The sequence below is a fragment of the Ciona intestinalis genome, chromosome 5, assembly GCF_000224145.3.
Source record: "Ciona intestinalis chromosome 5, KH, whole genome shotgun sequence".
Taxonomy (NCBI): Eukaryota; Metazoa; Chordata; class Ascidiacea; order Phlebobranchia; family Cionidae; genus Ciona; species Ciona intestinalis.
This window is the reverse complement of record NC_020170.2, coordinates 3,103,032-3,123,594: the sequence shown is the minus strand read 5'-3', so window position 1 is coordinate 3,123,594 and position 20,563 is coordinate 3,103,032. Positions and strand designations below refer to the sequence as shown.

Below are 20,563 nucleotides of genomic sequence, written 5' to 3'. Positions count from 1 at the left end.
TGTGCCGTTATAAGTTGATATACTGTGGAGTGTCAAAATGGGTACTAAAGTATCGCGTAACGATTTTGAATGGGTTTACACCGACCAACCGCACGGAGATCGAAGAAGAGCAATGCTTAAGAAGTATCCTCAAATCAAGAAGCTATTCTGTATCGACGCACACTTCAAATACGTGGTGGCAGCCATGGTAGCCGCGCAAGTTATAGCGTGTTACTTTGTGAAGGACATGAGCTGGCCATGGATATTGGCCCTTGCTTATTTCTTTGGTGGTACCATTAATCATTCACTTACACTTGCTATCCATGATATATCCCATAACACTGCATATGGCTACCAGCATGCCAAGTGGAATAGATATTTCGGCATGTTTGCCAATTTACCAATTGGTGTGCCTATGTCAATCAGTTTTAAAAAATATCACATTGATCATCATAGATATCTAGGTGGAGATGTACTGGATGTTGATCTGCCGACACCAATAGAAGGATATTTATTCCGGAACAGTTTTTTGAAACTAATTTGGTTAATTTTGAACCCACTTTTCTACGTACTGAGACCATTAGCTGTAAATCCCAAACCACTGACAGTACTGGAGCTTCACAATGCTGTTATTCAAGTTATATTCGATGGACTCATAATGTACTTCTTTGGGTATAAAGCTGTACTTTATCTGGTAGTTGGCACTTTGATTTCAATGGGAATCCACCCTATTACCGGGCACTTTATTTCAGAGCATTACATGTACACAAAAGGCCATGAAACTTATTCTTATTATGGAATTTTGAATCTTATAACATTTAATGTAGGATATCATATGGAGCATCATGATTTTCCTGCCATTCCCAGTTCAAAGTTGCCGCTGATGAAAAAAATTGCTCCCGATTTTTACGATGACTTGCCAAGCTATACTTCATGGTGCAAGGTGCTGTGGGACTTTGTTTTTGATCCAGCTATTGGACCCTTTGCCAGGGTAAGAAGAGAAATTGAGTTAGAGCAATCGAAGATGCAACTGTCAAATGGTAATAGGCATGCAAATGGAGTTATAGGCTCAGAAGTAACCAAGACACACCTATCAAATGGAAATGGTCATTCAAATGGTGTTTTAAGCAATGGAAAAATGTTGAATGGTTACCACCAGAATGGTGTTCTATCAAATGGTGATTCAGCCGAATAATTTTTTTAAGGAAATAAGTTTTGTAAGGTTTAAGATCTGTATATTTCACTAATGGTGACATTAATTTGTTAACATACTTTTTATATAATGAAATGAATAATAATCAATATTGTCCTGATTGCTTTATATATATATATTGTGGGTTGACTTTTTCAATGACGTTTTATTCTTATTGTGAATGAATTTAGGAAAAGACGCCTGTTTTTTCGTTCGTGTTTTTTGTTTCTAATTTAGACAATGTAGCCTTATTTTCGGTTTCAATTTTGATTTTAATCATGTTGTTTGCTTATCAAAGCAGTGCTTTTTCTCTGACCGTATTATTTCTGTCATTATAAACCTATATATTTGAAACACATTGAAAATAGTTATAAGCTTGATACCTTTTATGAAGTCTGGTTTATATGCAGTTTTCTGTACCTCTACTGTTGTGTCACATATTAGATTAGTTCAGGTTTACAATGGAAAATGTCTAAATATAAAGAAATATAATATAATATATATATAACATGTATTTGATTGTATACACATCAGGAACTTAATTCTTGTTTTACTGTACGTGCAAAAAACTGTACAAAATATATATTGCTAAAAATGTCCACAGAGTTTTTTTTGTTTTTTTGGAAAAGCAGCTGTGTAGCAAAACTGATTAAAAATTTGCCGCAATAGCCTATATTACGTAAGAACTTTGTACAAAGAAAAACTAGTACATTTGTCATTCATAAATTTGATTATTAAACAATACCTAGTTTTCCAATTTACAAAACAAATTAATCGATGCATGTTTTCGTCCATAAAAATTTAAGCAACCATAGAAATGTTAAACTGAAACAAATTTGGGACAAAATGTCGAGGAGCGTTGCTTGGCAACGGACCGCATCAGATGCGGTGAGCTGGAACCAGGATCAAGCTCTCTCCTCCACCATCTACATCCTTAGGGAAGTAGGACCAACATCATATCTTCTGAAGGAGGAAGGATTGGTGAAGAAATTTAAGGTAACAAAAGTTTTTATTTCATTAGGGATATAAATTTATTATTTTTTTATTAAGTTTTGCAATTAAATAATTTTTTTTATTAATTTACAGTAGAATTCCTTTCTGTTTTTAATTTGCAATTAAAAACTTTAGAAGTAGTTTAGTTTTGTAGAAATTTTCTCAACCTAAGTTTGTGTCTGCATTTATATTACACCATAATTAAACGTTATCGAAAATGCACAATATTGGAATTTTAATATATAAATCCCGATTTAAGACACCTTTACTATAAGACAGCAGTTTGTTTGAGCTTGCCAATTTTAATAAAATTTCCACAATTAGGGGCCAGTGTTTATTTTTAAGTTTGTAAAACAACCACAGTTGTATATGTTTTATATCTGTATTTTGTTTCAGGTTTCCTTAGGTGACCCCCATACTTGTAATTGTACAAAGTTTAGCAAGGAGAGAAACTTGTGTAAACACATATGTTGGATACTGCTCAAAAAGTTTAAACTTAATAGACATCATGAATGTAAGTATAACACCACTATATATACTGCCAAACCCTTAAGTCCCACACCATTACTGTTAAACTCTACAGCCCTACACCATTTTTTAGGCAAAGACTGTATTTTCTCCAACCCACCATTCACTAATAGGTTATCCAAATTATCGGCCACACAGTAAAACAGTTACAAAATTATAAACTTAAACTTGTAAGCAGACATAAAGTGTATCAAGTAGAACACCTGTGTAAAGTGGCTGTACACAGTATCCGGCGTGCGAATTCGCATGCGAAGTCGTGAAGTCGTATACAAACCCAGGTCCAATTCCGCAGACAAAACGGACGAATTCCGGATACTGTGTACAGCCACCTTAAGCTGTTGCTGTTAATTGCCAAAGTTGTCCCACCACACGAGGATAAATAAGTAAAATGCATTTATTTTTATTTAAAAGTGTCATTTTTGCACCATAAAGTATATAAGCTTGACTGCTTGGCTATGAATGAGACTTTAGTGTCCTTCCTATGAATAATACATCCTATGCATTATTATGCGCAACACAACAATGGTGTTTTATTTCTGGTCTAAATATTTCATGGGATGTTTTGTTTTACAGTGTCTTACCAACTTGGCTTGGTTGAACGTGAAATAAATGGACTTTTAAAGGGGAGGAAAAATAATGAAAGAATAATTGATTCTAAACCTGATTCAATTCCCACTGATAAAGGTATTGAATAAAACACTGATTTTTTTATATGTTTTGCCACTGAATTAAACCATTTTTAATTGTCTATAGTTTCCTGTATATAATATCTCTGCATGCCAATGCCTGTAGGGCTGTAGTTATATTCACTGTCTAGTATTATGCATGCATATTGCATACACAAATTGTTATACATTGATAATGACAATGGTTACCAGAGTAGACACATTCCGTGATCATTCACTTTACGTATGTCTGGCTTTAACTGTTTTTGTTTAAAACCAAAACACACAACAGTGTATTAGAATATACAAAACACAAACTATTGTAGTATAAAAGTTAGATATATTTTAATTTTTTGAAAAATGCCACATTAATATATGCAGGATGCAGCAACCATTTGATACCTTCTAAATTACATTGTAATGAAATAAACATAACGTTTAAATGGCACGGAACATGTAGTAGTTTTGTAGCATTCATTTGATATCTTAGAAATTACAATGGAATGAAATAACACATTTTAGATGGCACAAAACACGCAGTTTTGTCGCATTTAGTTCATACCTTCTAAATTACATTGTAATGAAATATACACAACTTCTAGATGGCACAAAACATGAATTAGAGCAGCGTAAAGTAACAAATGATGATGTATGTCCAATATGCCAAGAACAATTACTTGCCAAACATCAACCAGTAACATACTGCAGGTGTGTACAGTATTGTGTGTTGAAATCGTTACGATAGAACTATAGTAGTTTTGGTCAAAATTTTATTTTAAAGTCTTTAAATTTTTTTTTTTTTAAATAATTAACTTTTGTTGTTATTTTAGACATGGTGCAAATTATGGCAGGTTAAGCCCTTTAAGTTTATAATGAAGGGGTAAAAAAAGAGTTCCAAAGTTATAAAATATTCTGGTTGTGCATTTTTAACCATAATAATATATACAGTCTCGTTATCTGCTTAAAAAATATATAATTTTTGTAAGTAAAATGTAAAAAAAGAATAGTATTATAAACTGGTGTAAATAATTTTAACCTTAGTATTATGTACCATTATTTCTTTTATCTCAACTTTTTATGATTTTTGCGAAATAACCCATAACCCTTACATATACATAGATATGGATGTGGCAACAGTGTTCATATTAAATGCATGAAAGTTTGGGCGGACCACCAGCGTCAAACTACCAATGATAACGTGATTTTGTGTCCGTTTTGTCGCGAGGAATTTGTCGGCCATGCAAAACTGGCACACGAGTTTCGAAACACAATGAATGAAAGAAGGAATAATGCTGATAGATTAGATTGCCATAATGGGATAACTTGTAGGAGTTGTAACATGATTCCTATTAAGGTAAAGGTTGTTCTGTGGATAGTTTATGCTAACTTTATTTAGAATTCCTTTAACTATAGTATCTTTTTTTGCTTATTTCTTAGCATTTCGACAATTTAGCAAGTATGAAAATAAGAAAATGGGTCAACTGTGGTCTAAATTTAGGTCCTAGTTCGTGTAGCACCCCACCCATACAGAATTAAAAAAACAGTTGCAAATTTGAACTTGTGTTCATTCCCGCCGAAATACCAAACTTAAAACTTCTTAACTCCCCAGGGTAAATGCTACCAATGCGTCACATGCGTTGCTTTTCACCTGTGCAACACTTGCTATCACAACCGGCAACACTTGCATCATCCTTTCGTGTTTCGACTTAAAAAAACACAGCGCTGGCGAGCGGCGCCGACAAGAGAGGGCAACGGAAGATCGATGGAAACTTTGTTGGGGCCAGTTGCTCATGAGTTGCAATCACGTGAATTGAATGAAAACGATTATGAACTGCTTTTGCAACTTGATTCAAAGTAATTTTTCGTGAAGTTGTTTATCAGTATGAAAGTGTGAGCTCAGTTAATACCACTGTATTTTTTGAAAGTTTAAAGTATATTTTGTTGAATAAAAGTTAATAAATATGATATTTCAATTCTGCTTTTTCCGAACTAATGAAACTTTGAACAAAATAATCTTGTCCTATGAAAATAAAAGACTTCATAGCCTTTCCAGTACTAACTATTCACATAGAGAACTTTATTAGGAACAAACAACTAATCTAAATTATCTAACCCTAACATTCATTTCAGTGGCGACAACAGCGGCGTTCCGGTCGACCTAGCAGGATTACCGGAGCATATCGTGAACAGAATACCCATGATGAAAATAAAGAGGGGTAGTCGACTTTTAGCGGCAGGTCGTCAGTGTCGCTTGTGTTTACGAGCATACACAGTTGACCAGTTTGTCCGTCGTTTACCCGACTGTGGTCACATATTCCATAGAGAATGTATCGACAAATGGCTCACAGAAGATCACAGGTAAAAACTAAAGCACTAGATGCAGTGAGGGGTAAATTTATGGTTATATCATACAGTTCATTTTGGTCAAAATTGTTAAGTTCCATTTATAACTAGGTGTTTTCAAAAAGCCCTACTATGTTAAGCTACTGTATTTGGATTTTGTTTTTAACTTTTATACATTTTTACCTAAAAATACACAGTTCAAAATGTAATATTCAAACTACCTCAGTGGTTAGCGTAACTGCCTCTAACCCTAAGTCTGTGAAACACTTAACGGCAGTTGCTTCAACTTGGTGGTCTCTTATGTGATGTCTAAATTGTTAGCCAAACATGTAAAAAATTCACCCGCAAAGTCACATATGCGTAAGGTGTATGAAACAGGACACCTATGTTATTAAAAAAAATGAATGTCTTGCCTCGCCATGCAAAGATAAATAAGTTACATTTATGAATTATCAAAAAAAAGATATTTCTATATATTTGTTCATCAATTTTCAGGAGATGTCCGATAGACAGACAGTTGGTACAAGACCACCACAAGGCCAACTCAACCAGCTAATATAAACAACACTGAAACAGCATCACATCATGATGATATATCAGAATTAGTGATACCAGGAATTGGTTTGATTCATATTTCATCTGATGCCGACAACCATGCTGCAGCAAGACCACATATGTATGAAATTTGAACAAAAATGATTTATATTGGTATAATTGGGCCAATTTTTGTGGAAATGCTACTTTTCAGGGCCTTTGGGTACCATTTATAGTATGCACTATACTGATTTACCAAAGCGGTGCTTTTCATAAAACATTTTTAAAAAATATTGTTATGTTAATTTCTAAATGAAATTTTTGTCATTATATAGTAGAGTGGGAGAAGTTGGGACACCTATTTGTTCTAGTTTTAGTCACATTTGGTGGTAAACAAAGAACTCTGAAAGAATTATAAACCGGTATCATCCAACTCCTGTAGACTGTTGTTAAATATTTAAAACCCGATCAAGATATTACGTGCCAAAGGTGTCCTGTCTTCCCCCATCCTACTGTATGTGTTACATAGCCAATAGCCATTAGCATGCTAGTTGATATTTTTACACATATTCTTTATTAATAAGAACTGTCTTTTGTCTCTGTATTCTATCTTTTAGTTTTTAATATATTTTTAAATTTGCTACAGCTGCAGTAATTAAAGAAACAAATAAAATATAATAATATTGTATTCTATTATCACAGTCACACAAAGATAATAATTTTTTCTTATATACCAGGTTAGGAAAGCGGGTAAAACAAACTCGTTCTTTCAACCCACCATCTCAACCACTTGTAACTATGGGTGACCTCCTGGTTCAAGCTGATGCTATAGCACTACCACGTGCACGCTCTGACTTGGATTTAAACTCGAATCCCAATGTTCAACCCAATACAACTACAAGTTTCTCAACACCTAACCTGCAAAGAAAAAAGTTTTTCGGAAAACAGCAAAAATTTAAACTTAGAGGTACACTGAACAGTCCGAAACCTAAAAGAGAAATGGTAGCATCACGTAACCATAGCGATCTGTTGGTTAATGGATTCCAGGTTGATAACTTGCCAGTTAATGAACCTCCTTTTGAAGCTACATCATCTAACAGCTGGAATACGGTAAGCAGTGTGAAAGTTTTGGTTTTAAACCAGTGGTTTTAAAACTTTTTTGTTGTGGCTCACTACGTGACATTTAGTTGTGATATGGGAAATTATTGAGAAAAATTTTATGTGCTATATTTGTAGTGCTAAAATGACTTAGTGCGATACCTTTAGAAAATTAAAACTATGCACCAGACATCGCAATGCAGTTTAAAAATGGATGTTTTTTATAAGTTTCACAAAAAATATAGATGTTATGGTATAAGTAAGTAATAAGTATAACGCTATGAACAATGTTGGCATACAAGATAGTAATGTAATAACTTTTATAACTGTTTGGTAAACTGTTAAATAAGCAATTGAATTTTACATTCTTGGTAAGTATAAAACTGCCAATACTAAATATTAATTTAAACTTTTTATTAATTTCCAAAAAATAGTGGTCTGATAAGAAATATGGTAGGCTTATAAAGCTATGTACGGTATGTAGTAATAAAAAATATGACATTTTGGTAAATCATTAAACAAAAAAATTTTAAATTCTGGTTATGTATAAAACCACCAATACTAAATAAATGCTACGTGACCTATACCTTGTATCATTCTATTTACTTTAGTGGGCTTGGTAGTAAACTATATGGTGTTGTCAGTTCAAATAAACTGTATTTGATCAAGACACAATTTTAAATGAAAAATGAATGTAACTTACTTTATCCTCGCGTTGCCTTAAAACGACAGTCGTTATAACAGGGTGTTCTGTTTCATACACCTTGTGCCAGCTTACGAATTACCATGTATGTTACTTTGTGGGTGTAATTTTCAGATGAAATTTGAAGACGAACATCTTAACTTGCCAAGCCCGCCTCAACCTTCCCCTACTCTACACCATACAGACAATATCATCAATTTTAACCCAGAAGAAGATGCCTTTTTCCCGAATTCTTTACCCTCTGTTAAAAATAACAGGAAAAATACCCGTTCTAATAGGTTGGGTAATGGAAGAGATAATAAAGTACATAAATTTACAAAACTATTGACTCAAAATAAGCAGATTCATTCTGAAGGTTTGGATTTGTCCGAAGGTTTATCCGGTAGCAGGATTAAACAGAGACCTGATTCTATGTCAGGGGAGCTACATCCAATGGGGGTAAAAACTCGTCCCCGTATATTTGACCAAGGAATGTGCCACAGCGCTCCTAGTGGTCAAGTGTTTAGAAAATGATTTGTACTTCGCCATACAAGTGCCATGTTTAATGCTGTGATTTTTTCATATGAAATTGTACCTTAATATCCAAAACACTGTTATTTACCAACACTGTAATGTGTATTGTTGCTTTTTACAGTTGCCAAATAATAAAAGTTTGTTATATTTTCAAACTTATTGTTTTGTTGAAATAACAAGACTGGGATCCTCTGTATTAAAATAATCAGTTATGTATGTCAGAGACAAAAAATGTCCATGTTACGCATTAAATGTTTGCGAGATATTAAATGTTTATGGTGAACATACAATGCGATCGAGTGAAATATCAAAATATATCATGTATAAAATGGTATTTAAAATATTTGGTAACTCCACTGAATGTCACCAAGTGATTTAAAATGCAAAAAAAATTGCAGCAAATGGACAGAATCACTTTAAATTCTCTTTGATCAACATACAATGTCCGCAAGTGACTAAAAACGTCTAAAAAACAAATATTGTAGCAAATAGACAAAACCACTTTACTTTTGGCAATGGATGATGATTTTATTGCAAAATTTCAACTGAACAGACAAGTGAGATACAAGCCACCAAGCAAGATCACTTTTTAACATTGTTACTAGTTCATATAAGATTGTTGACATAACAATAGCAATTGTGATGATAAAATATTTAGACTCAAAAAAGATGCCATCGGTAAAATGGTAGAAAAATATTTCGTCGGGTAAAAGCTTTCTCAAAATGTGAAAAAAATGTCTTGGATTTTTAAGCCAGGTAGTTGCATTTGGAGTCTTGAAAATTGAGATCTGATGTTTTCTTTACTTTAAAATCTCAAGAAAGCAAAGTGGAAGAGAGTAGCGTACAATAAAGTAAAGATATAGATTATAATCGATTTAAAATAAGAAATATATAAACAACAGCGCAATTACATCACTGAAAATTCGGGCCACGGCAATTTTTAAACGAGAATTCCACATTCTGTGCTATGTGGTGTATATATGCTGTACTCCAAGTCAGGATATGACAGAACTTTTTATGTGTCTGCTAAAATTGGATAGAGGGACTGTAATATTAAATATGAAAATGAATGCCAAATATGAATGACGTATATGACAAAAATACTCCCGGATGTTTTTGTAGACAACTTGTTCGTTGGACCGTAAAGTTGTGCATAAAATTCATGCATCACTGATTCTCTCATATTTTGTACAAAAACCACATGGACGTGTGTGAGAATAAGCGAGGCAAGTTAAAGTTGGAAGCACTGCTGGCAATGTTTGATCTGGAAAAAAATTATATGGTCAACACTGTAATAAATTTTATTAAACCATTTTTACCAGTGTTTCACAACCACTCTAACCTACTTTATCTTTCATTACATTATTTCTATGTTTGTTTGCTGAGCGCGATGGCAAGTTCGAGGTCGGCTTGTTCCTGAAGTTGCAACTTCTTCTTCCTATCCTCCTCTGCTTTTCTGCTCTCCTCCTGAGCCCATTTTAGCTGCTCCGCTTCTGATAGTCCCTGAAATGGAAGATCGCATAAAGAGGCAGAAAAAAAGTGAAAAAATTCCAAGTTTAAAAATTTGGAAAAAATCAAAAGTTGAAACAATTTGATATCAAAAAATATACTCGGCTCAAAAAGTAAATATTACTTTATGCTGTCGCCAATTTTAACAATAGATATACAAAAAATACTTTTATATAACTAATCTATAAAATAAATTTCATACACTCAAACTACAGAATAAAATAATTCCACCTACTTTCTTTTGTGACATCTCTGCAGGCTTAGCTGGCCTGGGAGGAGCTTTTTTCTGCTCCGTTTTCGACTTTTCTGTCTTCATAGATGAAAAATCGGCCTCAAAAGCAGATTTTCCAAACCCCACAGAGGTAGCAGGGGGCGTGAACGAATCACCACCAAATGGGTCGCCCCCAACTGCTGGGGAACTCCCCCCACCAAAGGCTGAACCCCATGGATCAGTTGACCCCGATTTTGACTAAAAAAAGGTTATAATACATTTTTGTTATTTTCTAAATATTTTTTGTTTTTAGAAATATTTTTGTTTTTATTTGTATAAACGTAGGAACACTTTGAGTGAGTGAATAAATTAACAAAATGCCTTTGGTAACATATAAAAAAGACTCATTTTTAGACTCTCACCTCAGTAGAAGTTGAAGTAGGGAAAGCACTGCTGAAGAAATCATCCTTACCAGTGCTGCCAGTTTCCGAAAATGCTGCAGCAAATGAACCAGAATCAAATGTAAGAGCAGCACTGGAAGATGACTTAGAACCAAGACCAGTAGAAGTATCTGAAAACAGTCGATAAATAAAATTGGAATTTCAAAATATCTTTTATATTTAGATGTCTATAAAACAAGCAGTGCAAAATGTGTTGTGATGAATTATTGTATTATATAAAAGTTTTTGTTTTATTTCAAGGTTGTTTTTATGTTTTATTCTTATGCCTATGTTAAGTTACAGTGTGTGTGTTAATTGCCATTGGCGAATTCCTTGATTCTATTATTTTAATAGTGTGTTTTGCGTGTTGCCGTTGATTGGTTAACACATGAAAAAAAAAACGCTACAGTAAATTGCATCGACACATTTATTAATGAGGCTCCCTTTGTTTTACCACTATAAGTGTAAGTGCATTTTAACAATGCCACTCCAGATTTGGTTAAATTTTAAAAACATCAATGATTGTACATTAACATATAAATAGGTACCTGGTTTTTTAATTTGTTCATTTGTTGAAAAGACATCTGGTCCTGCAAATGGGTCGTGGGCAAATGAAGAAGCAGAAGATGAGACAGTCGTGTCAAATGCACTGCTTGTAGTGGCTGCATGAATACATGGGAACTTACAGGATATTCTGATATGTCAAAGTTATATATAACCAACAACAAATACAATATAATTACAAATTACTACACTAGAAACATGTTATATGCAGTGCTAAAATAGATATAATTGAAGTTTCAAGACTATACTATAGTTCTATACTATAGTAAAAAAGCCTTAAATAAAATTTAAGTACCTTAAAGTGGCTTGCAAAATTGAATAGGCAGACCATATTGAATTGGTAAAAATAAAACATTAAATAAATTCTGATGTATTTTGATGGTTGGTATAACTTGAAATTGCATGATTTACGTTTCATGTTAAATGTAAATTCTGGGATATTCTATTTGGGTGAGGTCCTACAATGAGGCATGCCATGATACCGGAGATTTAGGCCAGAGTTTGCCAAATACAATGCATTTTTCCACACCAAGAGCTCTTACACATAACTTAATATTTTTTTTGACTTATTTGATGGTACTTTTATATAAAGATATTTACAAAATTATATATGAGGTAGCCCTGGGCCCTGAAAGGTCGTTGCTAATTGTTCCAAACACGATCGGGAAATATGTGATTTAGGTGCTAAGGGACCAGGGGTATTCTACCTACCCATAGTACTATACTAGTTTTTACAACAAATTTAACAATTAATTTGCTACAATTTACTTGCAAATGGATCTTGTCCAGCAAAAGGATCATTTTCTGCAACTTCCGAAGTTTTTGCGAAAGGGTCATCAGTTGGAGGTTCAGAAGGCTTCACAAAAGCCTCGGAAGCAAAATCAAGTCCGGAGGTTTTAAAAGGATCGGATGCATTGGAGGAAGATGTTGCGTCGAGAGGACTTCCTGAGGATGCAAAAGGATCAGTTCCCGCGAAAGGATCCACGGATGCGGGAGGAGTTGCGGAGGAGAAGGGATCACTTCCTCCGAAAGGATCGCTCTCAGCAAATGGATCAGATGCTGGAGAAGAAAAAAATTAAGTGATAATAATGATAAAAAATTTTTAAACTATTTTTAAATACATGAACCTATTCTGGACCACAGTGCACAGATAAATACAGATTACTCTCAAGATCAATATATCAGAGTGGGGGAGACAGGACGCCTTTAGCAAATAATATTCAAATACCCTAATCCTGTTTTCAATTATCAACGGGGTCGTAATTTTTTTAATGTTCTTTATTTACTACCAAATATGACAAAAGAGAACGAAGAGGTGTCCCATTTTCCCCCACCCTACAATATATAACGTTCTATTTTGCACTTTATGTGTAGTTTTACAAACATTGCATAATTATATGATGCATATATAAATACAAAGCACTTACATTTAAACGGGTCAGTGTTATTATCTTGTTTAAACAAATCCTCGTTGATATCTTTCTTTATATCATCAACTTTCTCCTGCATTGCCCCCATACTGAACACACTCTCACTGATTGCCATGTTGTTAAGGGACTAAAAAAAAATTGAAAATTTTTTGTTATGTGCTAATTTCATTCACTTAAAAATTGAATATTTTTAAATGATTTTGATTTTTTTTTGATTTTGCTTTTAAATTTATAAAAAATTTAAACTCGAAAAGAGCAAAAAGAGATTTTGGCTTCTATTTTATATGAGTGTACGGCAAGGCACGTCATGAAACCAGGAATGTAGGCAAGAATTTTATTAACCCAAAGATAATAGTTATTTCATTGTACTGCTAGTGTTTCATGACAAACTAAATATGCGACACATGCTGTTTCTCCTCAAAACACAGTTACACAAGCTACCAATAAAGACTCAAATTCTCAATAGTCCATAATCACACTTTACAAACTGGGTAACAACAATAAACAACACATAATGACAAAACAAAGTATACTTAGGCAGCTAAATTAGATTAAAGTCCTCTATACTATGGTAAATATTGCCCAACGAAATAAAATTTATGTATGTAAGTGGTTTGCAAATTTAAATATACAAATCACATTGAATTAATTAACAAACATAACAACACTTTAAAAGTGTATCAAAGGTTTTTTTTTAAAAGTTGATACAATGAAGACATATACTTACTGTTGACGTAAAGGCGTCAAGGGAGAAATCTGAATTCGATTCACCTGATTGTGATATGAGAATATTATTGGTACTTATAGTTCAGTGGTAAAAATACTATATAATACTGTGGGGTAAGATGGATACTGTCAGTTAGCATATAATATTCTATATTTCAGTTAGCATATAATATTCTATATACGATGACAGTCCGAACATATGTACTATATGATTGCAAAAAAACAGCAAGAAAATTATGATTTTGGCAACAAAGTTAAAATACAAAAGTAAAAAAAACTTACTTTTCAAAGTAACAACAGCTTTATCATATTGATCAATGTTGGATTCAACACTTTTCTGTTGTTCTTGTAATTTCTGAATCTGTCCCTGTACCTAATAAAACATAATAACATAAATATGTGGATTCAAATTGAGTTAAATTGTTGTAAATAGGATACTTTCTATCGAAGAGTAATTTTACGAACTTAAGCATAAAAAATAACAGCGCCTGTAACAAATAAGCATCAAATATAAATTACATTATTGAATGGTGTATACAGTATATAGATATATACACTGTTCGAATTGTTTTTTTTTAAATGAATAACAATCTTGACAACCTATAAGTGACCGCTGGGTTGGAGTAATAACATGTGTACTGCCCAAGCACACACCAGGACAATGGTAGCAGCATTAAGCTTTGAACCCACTAACCTTTGATTACAATGTGATTGTTTTAACCACTGTGCCACAGCACAAGGTATTTGAACTATAGTGCTCTTAACCTTTATCATGGTCACACAATGTCCAAACTAAGCAGCGAATTTTAATTTTTAAAAGGATTTTTTACGTAATGAATGTTTTGGGTCTTTTTTATTAAACAATACATTGTTTTCCAAAAATGTAAAAAAAAGTTTTGTAAAAAGATATTAATCATGTACATCCCTGGCCCTAACCAAACAAAAACACCATCTACCTTCTTGATTTCAGTTTGAGCTTCCTCCAGTGAGCGATCCACGCCCATCTGTCTCTGCTTCCCCGCCTCCAACCTCTGCTCCAACTGTGTCTCCTCATTTTTCATCTTGGCAAGTTCATCCCTCACTCTTCTCAGCTCGACCTCTTGCTGACCAACGGAGGCTTCTTGTGCGGAGATCTTGGCACGTAAGCTCTTGATCTACAAATATATATTGTCAATCTTTTTTTTACTTTTACTTAACAAGAGTTAAATGCTATATTTTTTAGTTTATAAATTGTATTTTAAACAGACTATGTTATTTTTAAATTTAAAAATGTTTCTTACAAACAAGAGTTGTTTGCTTTTTTGAATTTATTTTTTTCAAACTGTGTTTTATGCTATTGTTTTAATTTATTTTTTTCTACTAATATAAATGTATGATAATCTATATAAGTGAAGTCCTATGGCATTTCATTGAAAACAAGAATTTAGGTCAGAGTTTGTGCTATATCTCATATCTTTGTCAGTTGTAAACTTGTGGGTTAATGAGTTTAAATAACAAGAAAGTGCCAAAATTAGCAGACTTTATTTATTAAGCTGGTAATTGATATCTCACGTCTGTTCCTACTTTTATTCAATGTGAAAGTTACTATGCCTAAAAATGGTTTCTTAATGTAAAAAATGTTAACTTTTGCACCAACGTTTTGTCTGTAATTCAGCAAGACACCACGAGGTAGTAGAATAAAACTTAAAGCTTATTTTCCAGTCAGTAGAAGCAAGTTTTAATAACTTTTGTAGTTGTGCTAACTAGTTTACACAAGAACGGATTAAACAGAGATATTCAACACTTGTTTGTTCATCGCAAATATGGTTAGCTCTAACATTTCAAACTGAAAACGTAGTCCAACAGTTACACACAAAGTTTCTCTACAAAACAATCAACATAAAAACATGTACGGTAATTTAACAAGATTTTATCCAGATGTATATATATAATTTTTTCATCTAAAAAATCTAAGAACACCACTCAAAATTACCTGTTTAAAACTGAAAATCTGCAACATATACATTAAATACATACTTAAATAAAATTTACTAAAAAAAATAAATGCAATATTTTAGCACTTAAAAAATTCAAACAAAAAAAAAACTGCATATTCTTTTGACGTAAACATAAATTTCAAAAAATCTCACGTTTTCAGTTTCTTCTTGAACCTTTTGCTTCACATCAGACAGCATTGAATCGAGTTTGTTTTTTTGTTGGTCTAATTCGTCCAACCTCGTGTGTGCTTCTGATTTATCACATTCCAACTGCGCGAGTGAGCTGCTGTTGCGGTCTAAAGTGTCTTGCAACTCCTACATTAAAAAATGAATATATATATATATATATACACATATATGACATATTCATATAATAAAAAAATAAAATATTTTGTTTTACGAGTGTCAAAATGCTTTTTCTAAATTTTGACTTCTTTAGACTTTAAAATACACTAAACTTCAGATATTAGGATTTAGGAACAGAACGTGTTGCCATTTTTGTTGAAATATTGAAATTTGTGACGCATTTTTAATATTTGTGCAAAATTTAGGAGTTTATTTAGTTTTAGCTGGCTGCTTATTTTACAATGCACTTAGCTGGAAAATTTTATGACTAAGATATATAACAATAAAATGGCCGCTATTGTTATTACACCCTTTATGCTAAACACCACTACATTATAAACATGTTTTCTATGTAGTAGTATTAGTTTTGTTAACTAACAGCCTGTTTAAAATAAAAAACATTTTTATTATTATACTTTTGGTATTATTATCATTATGTGCGCCATCAAATATGTACGTTTTACTAAACTATAAAAGATAAGATCTATGGTAGTTCTAGTTGTTATCCAAACAAACAATAATTATAGGATTTATACATCAATTTTAGTTATATATATATATAAATAAACTAAGAATAACATACATAAAAAATATAAGATCTATGGCAGTTATTAGTTAATATTCAAACAAACAATAATTTTAAGAAACTCTAATTTATACATCAGTTTAAGTAATTCAGTAATGTATACAAAAATTATTATACATATATACTTTTTAACAAGGAAAACATAATGTGTGTCAATGTGTGATATATTTGGTAACCACAACCACATACATATGTAACAACAAACAAACTTTTATTTCCAATATGCTTGTTTTAGATATTAAGTAAATTAAACACTTCAACAAGAGCAAGAAGCCACCATAGTTAATTAGTAAAACATGCTTTTCGATTCTCACAAATAAATGTAGATTATAAATAGATATCCTGATCATGAATTCTAATTTACCCGTACCGGTACTTTTCCACACACGTCGCCCATTCCAAAAATCTGATGTTCTTACTCCATGGCCCAAAGAAAATCAAACTAAGCCCACTTTCTCACTAACTAATGCATTTTTTATGAGAAATTAAACTAATTTTTTGCCCTAAATCTGTTTACCCATGCAGAGTAAAAAGTCTTCTGTTTGCTAAGAATGCACCTGTTACAAGAACATATAATTAAAAATGACTTATACACATTAAACGTTACACTTCCTAAATACCAAACTGTAAGAAAAAATTTCTCAGATTTATAAATCCAAACAACTGCCCCTACAAAGCAACTAAAATAGAAGAAAAAATAAACTCAATTTTCCTCCCAAAACTGTTACGCATCTTGCCAACTGTAAGCCTTACCCAATGAATGGTCGTAGCAGTGACATAGGACAGGAATAAACTGCACCACAGTCCATGCATAAATTATGAAGCTAAGCTAGATGGACGGTTTAGAATACCAAGCTTGTCTTTTTTTGGAATAATACAAATTACACAAAATAGTAACAAAAATATCTTAAGACTATGTATGTGTATATGCCTAGCCAATAAATTTTTTTTTGTTTTTTTTAATGCTATATTTCTGTATATTTTTGTGAAAGGGAATATTATAAAAAATGTGTGACCTCTTCTTAAAGGTTAAGCCTAGTATCATTACAAACAGGTATAGTAATTTTGTTAAGTGCCAGAGGCATTAAATTCAAGATAGGTTAATAAGACCCACACATAATCTAATCTCTGTTATTAGCATAAACAAGATCAACCAAAGTGGTCATGATGTGGCATTCATATAGGACACAATGTAAACAAACATTTGTAAAACCTTATGGAGATAATTACAAACATAAGATCTTAACAGCTGGCATGACCAGTCTTATTCTTTACACCGCAAGTTTGCAACTTACACAGATGTTTTATTGCAGCATGTTCTAAAATGGTGGTTTGCTGTTATTATGCAATAAATAACTTTGTCTGGAAACTATTACAATTTTGCTAGAGTGTTACATTACTACGGACTGAACGGACATGCTTATTAATATAAAATCTTGCATTTCCATAGGGAATTATTTTTAATAACTGCAAATGCTCGTTATTACTTACATAATATATATAGACACATACTTAACTATATACTAAAATATATAAAATGCCTAGCAACACAATTTTCATTCAGGTTATATTATACGCATTCCGAGTTGGCTGAACTTAATTTCAGACTTAACTGAAACTTGCCTTTTTTTAATTTTTACACATCAACACATAGTATCAATCTCGTGGTATACAATGAAACTATAAATGTCACATAACAGTGCAAAAAACTTATATAGGCTATATATAAAGAAATTTAGCTACAATTTGCTATTGTATAAGCATATTATATTACCACTTAACAGTATAGCCTTTATAAGCTTAATTCATATTCTAATTTTACATAACCTCCTTTAGAATCTGGTATCTAGCCCAACACGTAAAACAATAAATGGAACATAACAGTACACAGCAGAACTGGGTTAATCAATATAGAGCTTAATAGGAGTTCTGCAATTAGATCTTTGGCCTTTCAATGCCTGTTACTGACCAATAGTAGCCAACCAAATGTATTGATTGTTGAATCAATAAAAAATGGCACAGAGATCACATATTTGTAAGACTGGGGACAAAGCATTATGACAAGACTTAAACAGCTAAAGTTTAGGAGTAATTACAGTAAGGTCTTGAGTTGTGTAAAAGTTGTAATTTAAATGCTAAAAATTTAGAACAAGATTTTTTAGCTAAACCAAAACAGAAGTGTGTACCAGAACAGTCTAACATTTTGTCTTGTGTGTAATACGTATTTTTGTTTAATTTTTGTTAGACCAATATAGTAAAACGTAACTCGTATTGTTTTTAACAGAATAAAACATCTTATTTTTTTACAGACAAAATGAAAAAAAGCGTTATCTGTTGGCTAGTAGTATGTCATAACTCATAACTACTATTTATACAAGTAGGATTGATTGAAGCTTTTGTTTAACAACATAGCATAGTTCAACCAGAATATTTAACTACTTTCATATTAAAGTCATAAAAATACCACGAAAATTTACAATGGAAGACTAAAGAAATAGTTTCATTTTTTCTATGTATGTACAAATAGGGCGAACAGGCGTCATTTTTTAATTTTTTTTTATTAAAGTGTAGGCCCTGGAGTGACATTGTTAAAACGCAGTTTCACTCAGTTGTCAAACATAGAAAAAGCACATTAATTAAGGTGAATACCATATACTTTAGCTCAACCCTCAACGTGTTTATGTAAACACTTAACAGCACAGTAAAAGCTGTTTTAGGCAAACAGCTACAGTGCTAATACATCACCCGTTCAAAAAATACATTGATATATCTTGAAAAACATTAAATCCATGAAAGTAAGAAGTACCTGTACATCATGACTTGCAGTTCGAATGGCTGATTCTTTTTGTTGAATCTCGGCAGTTAGTGATTCTTTTTCGCGACGTAATTCCTCAATTTCTTGGTTCAATGCATCAAGCTCTCTCATGGCTGCAGAATCGCCAACTCCACTGCTGGCATCTGATAAACTGCCAGTGTCCTGTCAATTTAAAATTGTAAGTAACTGTAATGTCATAATGTTCTATTGGCTGAAATTTTTTTTATGGTATCTATATTATTAGTTATTATTTTGGGTAATTGGATGTAAACTAAAATGTGTCTTATATATAGTAGGGTGGGGAAGATAAACACTTTTTCATTCTATTTTTTCGTCTTATTTGGAAGTAAACAAAGAAAATTCAAAAAATTATAAAACTGTATCATCACGACTCCCATAGACCGTGTTAATTGTTTAAAACACGATCAGGATATTTTAATATTATGTGCTAAAGGTGTTCCATCTTTCCTCACCCTACTACAGAATGCCTACATTACCTTACACTAGCAAACTATCAAATAAAAAGGGCGGCAAATTTTACCACAAAACCGCATATGAATACATTTGAATAGGCAAAACACACACAGAATTATGGAAAATTTTGAACTGTACAGTATGACAGTTAAACAGAAGTAGTATTTACAGTAGCATACAAAGTAAACAGCCGACTTGCCCCATATCCAGAATCCTGACTTGAAGGGTTTATCATCTCTGGTGTTAGTTGAGTGGGCAATTCAATGCCTTTAACTTTCTGTGATATTAAATGCATAGCAAGCACAAACTGGTCCTGAGTTAAACGGCCAACTTGGTTTTGATCACAAAGTCCCCTATGTGGAAAAAAAAAGAAACGCCTTTTTTACTTGAACAAATTTAGGATCTATTGTTATATAAATTTGGTAAAATTTCTGATTGTTTTTTAGGGGGTAGGGAATAGTACTCTTTAGAAATTAAAAATTTAAACAACATTTTTTTGAGGTTACATCATCTAAAAAGGGACTTGAACAGAAGAGAGATACAATTAAACCGGTGTATTAAACATGTTTTTTTTTTGTATAAGAATGTTTTATTGGTATCATACAGTCAAGTATTAAAAATAACCTTGTAACCAGGTGTAGAAAATGTTACATAGGTTTAGTATTGACACATACACAGTACACACACATGGCAGATACAGTTCATTAGTTCAGGTGTTAGAGTATGAAGTATTGACAAATTGACAATCAGAACTCATACATCTAGGATCTGGATCTATCACAACTGATCACAATCATATGCATAGCATCACACAACATTTGTTTACTGTAAACAATATATATATATATATATATATATATATATATATATATATATATATATATATAAAGTACAAAAAACAAAACCAGACAGTGTAATATGATACTAAACTATATAAAC

The 20,563-nt window shown here is 32.3% G+C and overlaps 3 protein-coding genes across 5 annotated transcripts in view; 2 read left to right on the top strand and 1 right to left on the bottom strand.

The window, feature by feature from the left end:
• The first annotated feature begins 37 nt into the window (after positions 1-37).
• On the top strand, positions 38-1,174 carry LOC100175607 (sphingolipid delta(4)-desaturase DES1). Its single transcript, XM_018811864.1, has one exon. It carries the CDS (start codon positions 38-40, stop codon positions 1,172-1,174), a length of 1,137 nt encoding a protein of 378 aa, XP_018667409.1.
• A 152-nt stretch (positions 1,175-1,326) lies between these two features.
• On the top strand, positions 1,327-8,703 carry LOC100177940 (E3 ubiquitin-protein ligase Zswim2). Its single transcript, XM_002127062.4, has 10 exons — positions 1,327-2,167; positions 2,561-2,678; positions 3,266-3,376; positions 3,960-4,065; positions 4,477-4,711; positions 4,967-5,211; positions 5,488-5,715; positions 6,196-6,376; positions 6,972-7,344; positions 8,150-8,703. The coding sequence occupies exons 1-8, from the start codon at positions 1,949-1,951 to the stop codon at positions 6,254-6,256; spliced, it is 1,323 nt and encodes a 440-aa protein (XP_002127098.2). The 5' UTR covers positions 1,327-1,948; the 3' UTR covers positions 6,257-6,376; positions 6,972-7,344; positions 8,150-8,703.
• A 352-nt stretch (positions 8,704-9,055) lies between these two features.
• The window catches only part of LOC100181812 (epidermal growth factor receptor substrate 15-like 1), a 14,926-nt gene continuing 3,418 nt past the window's right edge, over positions 9,056-20,563 (bottom strand). The window contains exons 6-18 of one of the 3 annotated variants that reach the window (XM_018811960.2): positions 19,824-19,977; positions 19,142-19,312; positions 15,558-15,719; positions 14,385-14,582; positions 13,711-13,801; positions 13,430-13,473; positions 12,700-12,829; positions 12,041-12,331; positions 11,257-11,370; positions 10,691-10,839; positions 10,293-10,526; positions 9,891-10,051; positions 9,056-9,812 (exon numbers count right to left, since the gene is read on the bottom strand). In XM_018811960.2, the coding sequence (XP_018667505.1) occupies positions 9,917-10,051; positions 10,293-10,526; positions 10,691-10,839; positions 11,257-11,370; positions 12,041-12,331; positions 12,700-12,829; positions 13,430-13,473; positions 13,711-13,801; positions 14,385-14,582; positions 15,558-15,719; positions 19,142-19,312; positions 19,824-19,977 (1,873 nt within the window). In that variant the 3' untranslated portion in view covers positions 9,056-9,812; positions 9,891-9,916. The remainder of the gene's footprint in view (positions 9,813-9,890; positions 10,052-10,292; positions 10,527-10,690; positions 10,840-11,256; positions 11,371-12,040; positions 12,332-12,699; positions 12,830-13,429; positions 13,474-13,710; positions 13,802-14,384; positions 14,583-15,557; positions 15,720-19,141; positions 19,313-19,823; positions 19,978-20,563) is intronic. The other 2 variants (XM_009860346.3, XM_026834578.1) reach the window with 2 other exon arrangements.

Bases quoted from the DNA above. Each gene is read 5' to 3' on its own strand.
- LOC100175607 (XM_018811864.1), top strand. From the start codon at position 38: ATGGGTACTAAAGTATCGCGTAACGATTTTGAATGGGTTTACACCGAC.
- LOC100177940 (XM_002127062.4), top strand. From the start codon at position 1,949: ATGCATGTTTTCGTCCATAAAAATTTAAGCAACCATAGAAATGTTAAA. The intron at 2,168-2,560 runs GTAACAAAAGTT...ATTTTGTTTCAG, and splicing joins GATTGGTGAAGAAATTTAAG to GTTTCCTTAGGTGACCCCCA. The intron at 5,716-6,195 runs GTAAAAACTAAA...ATCAATTTTCAG, and splicing joins TGGCTCACAGAAGATCACAG to GAGATGTCCGATAGACAGAC.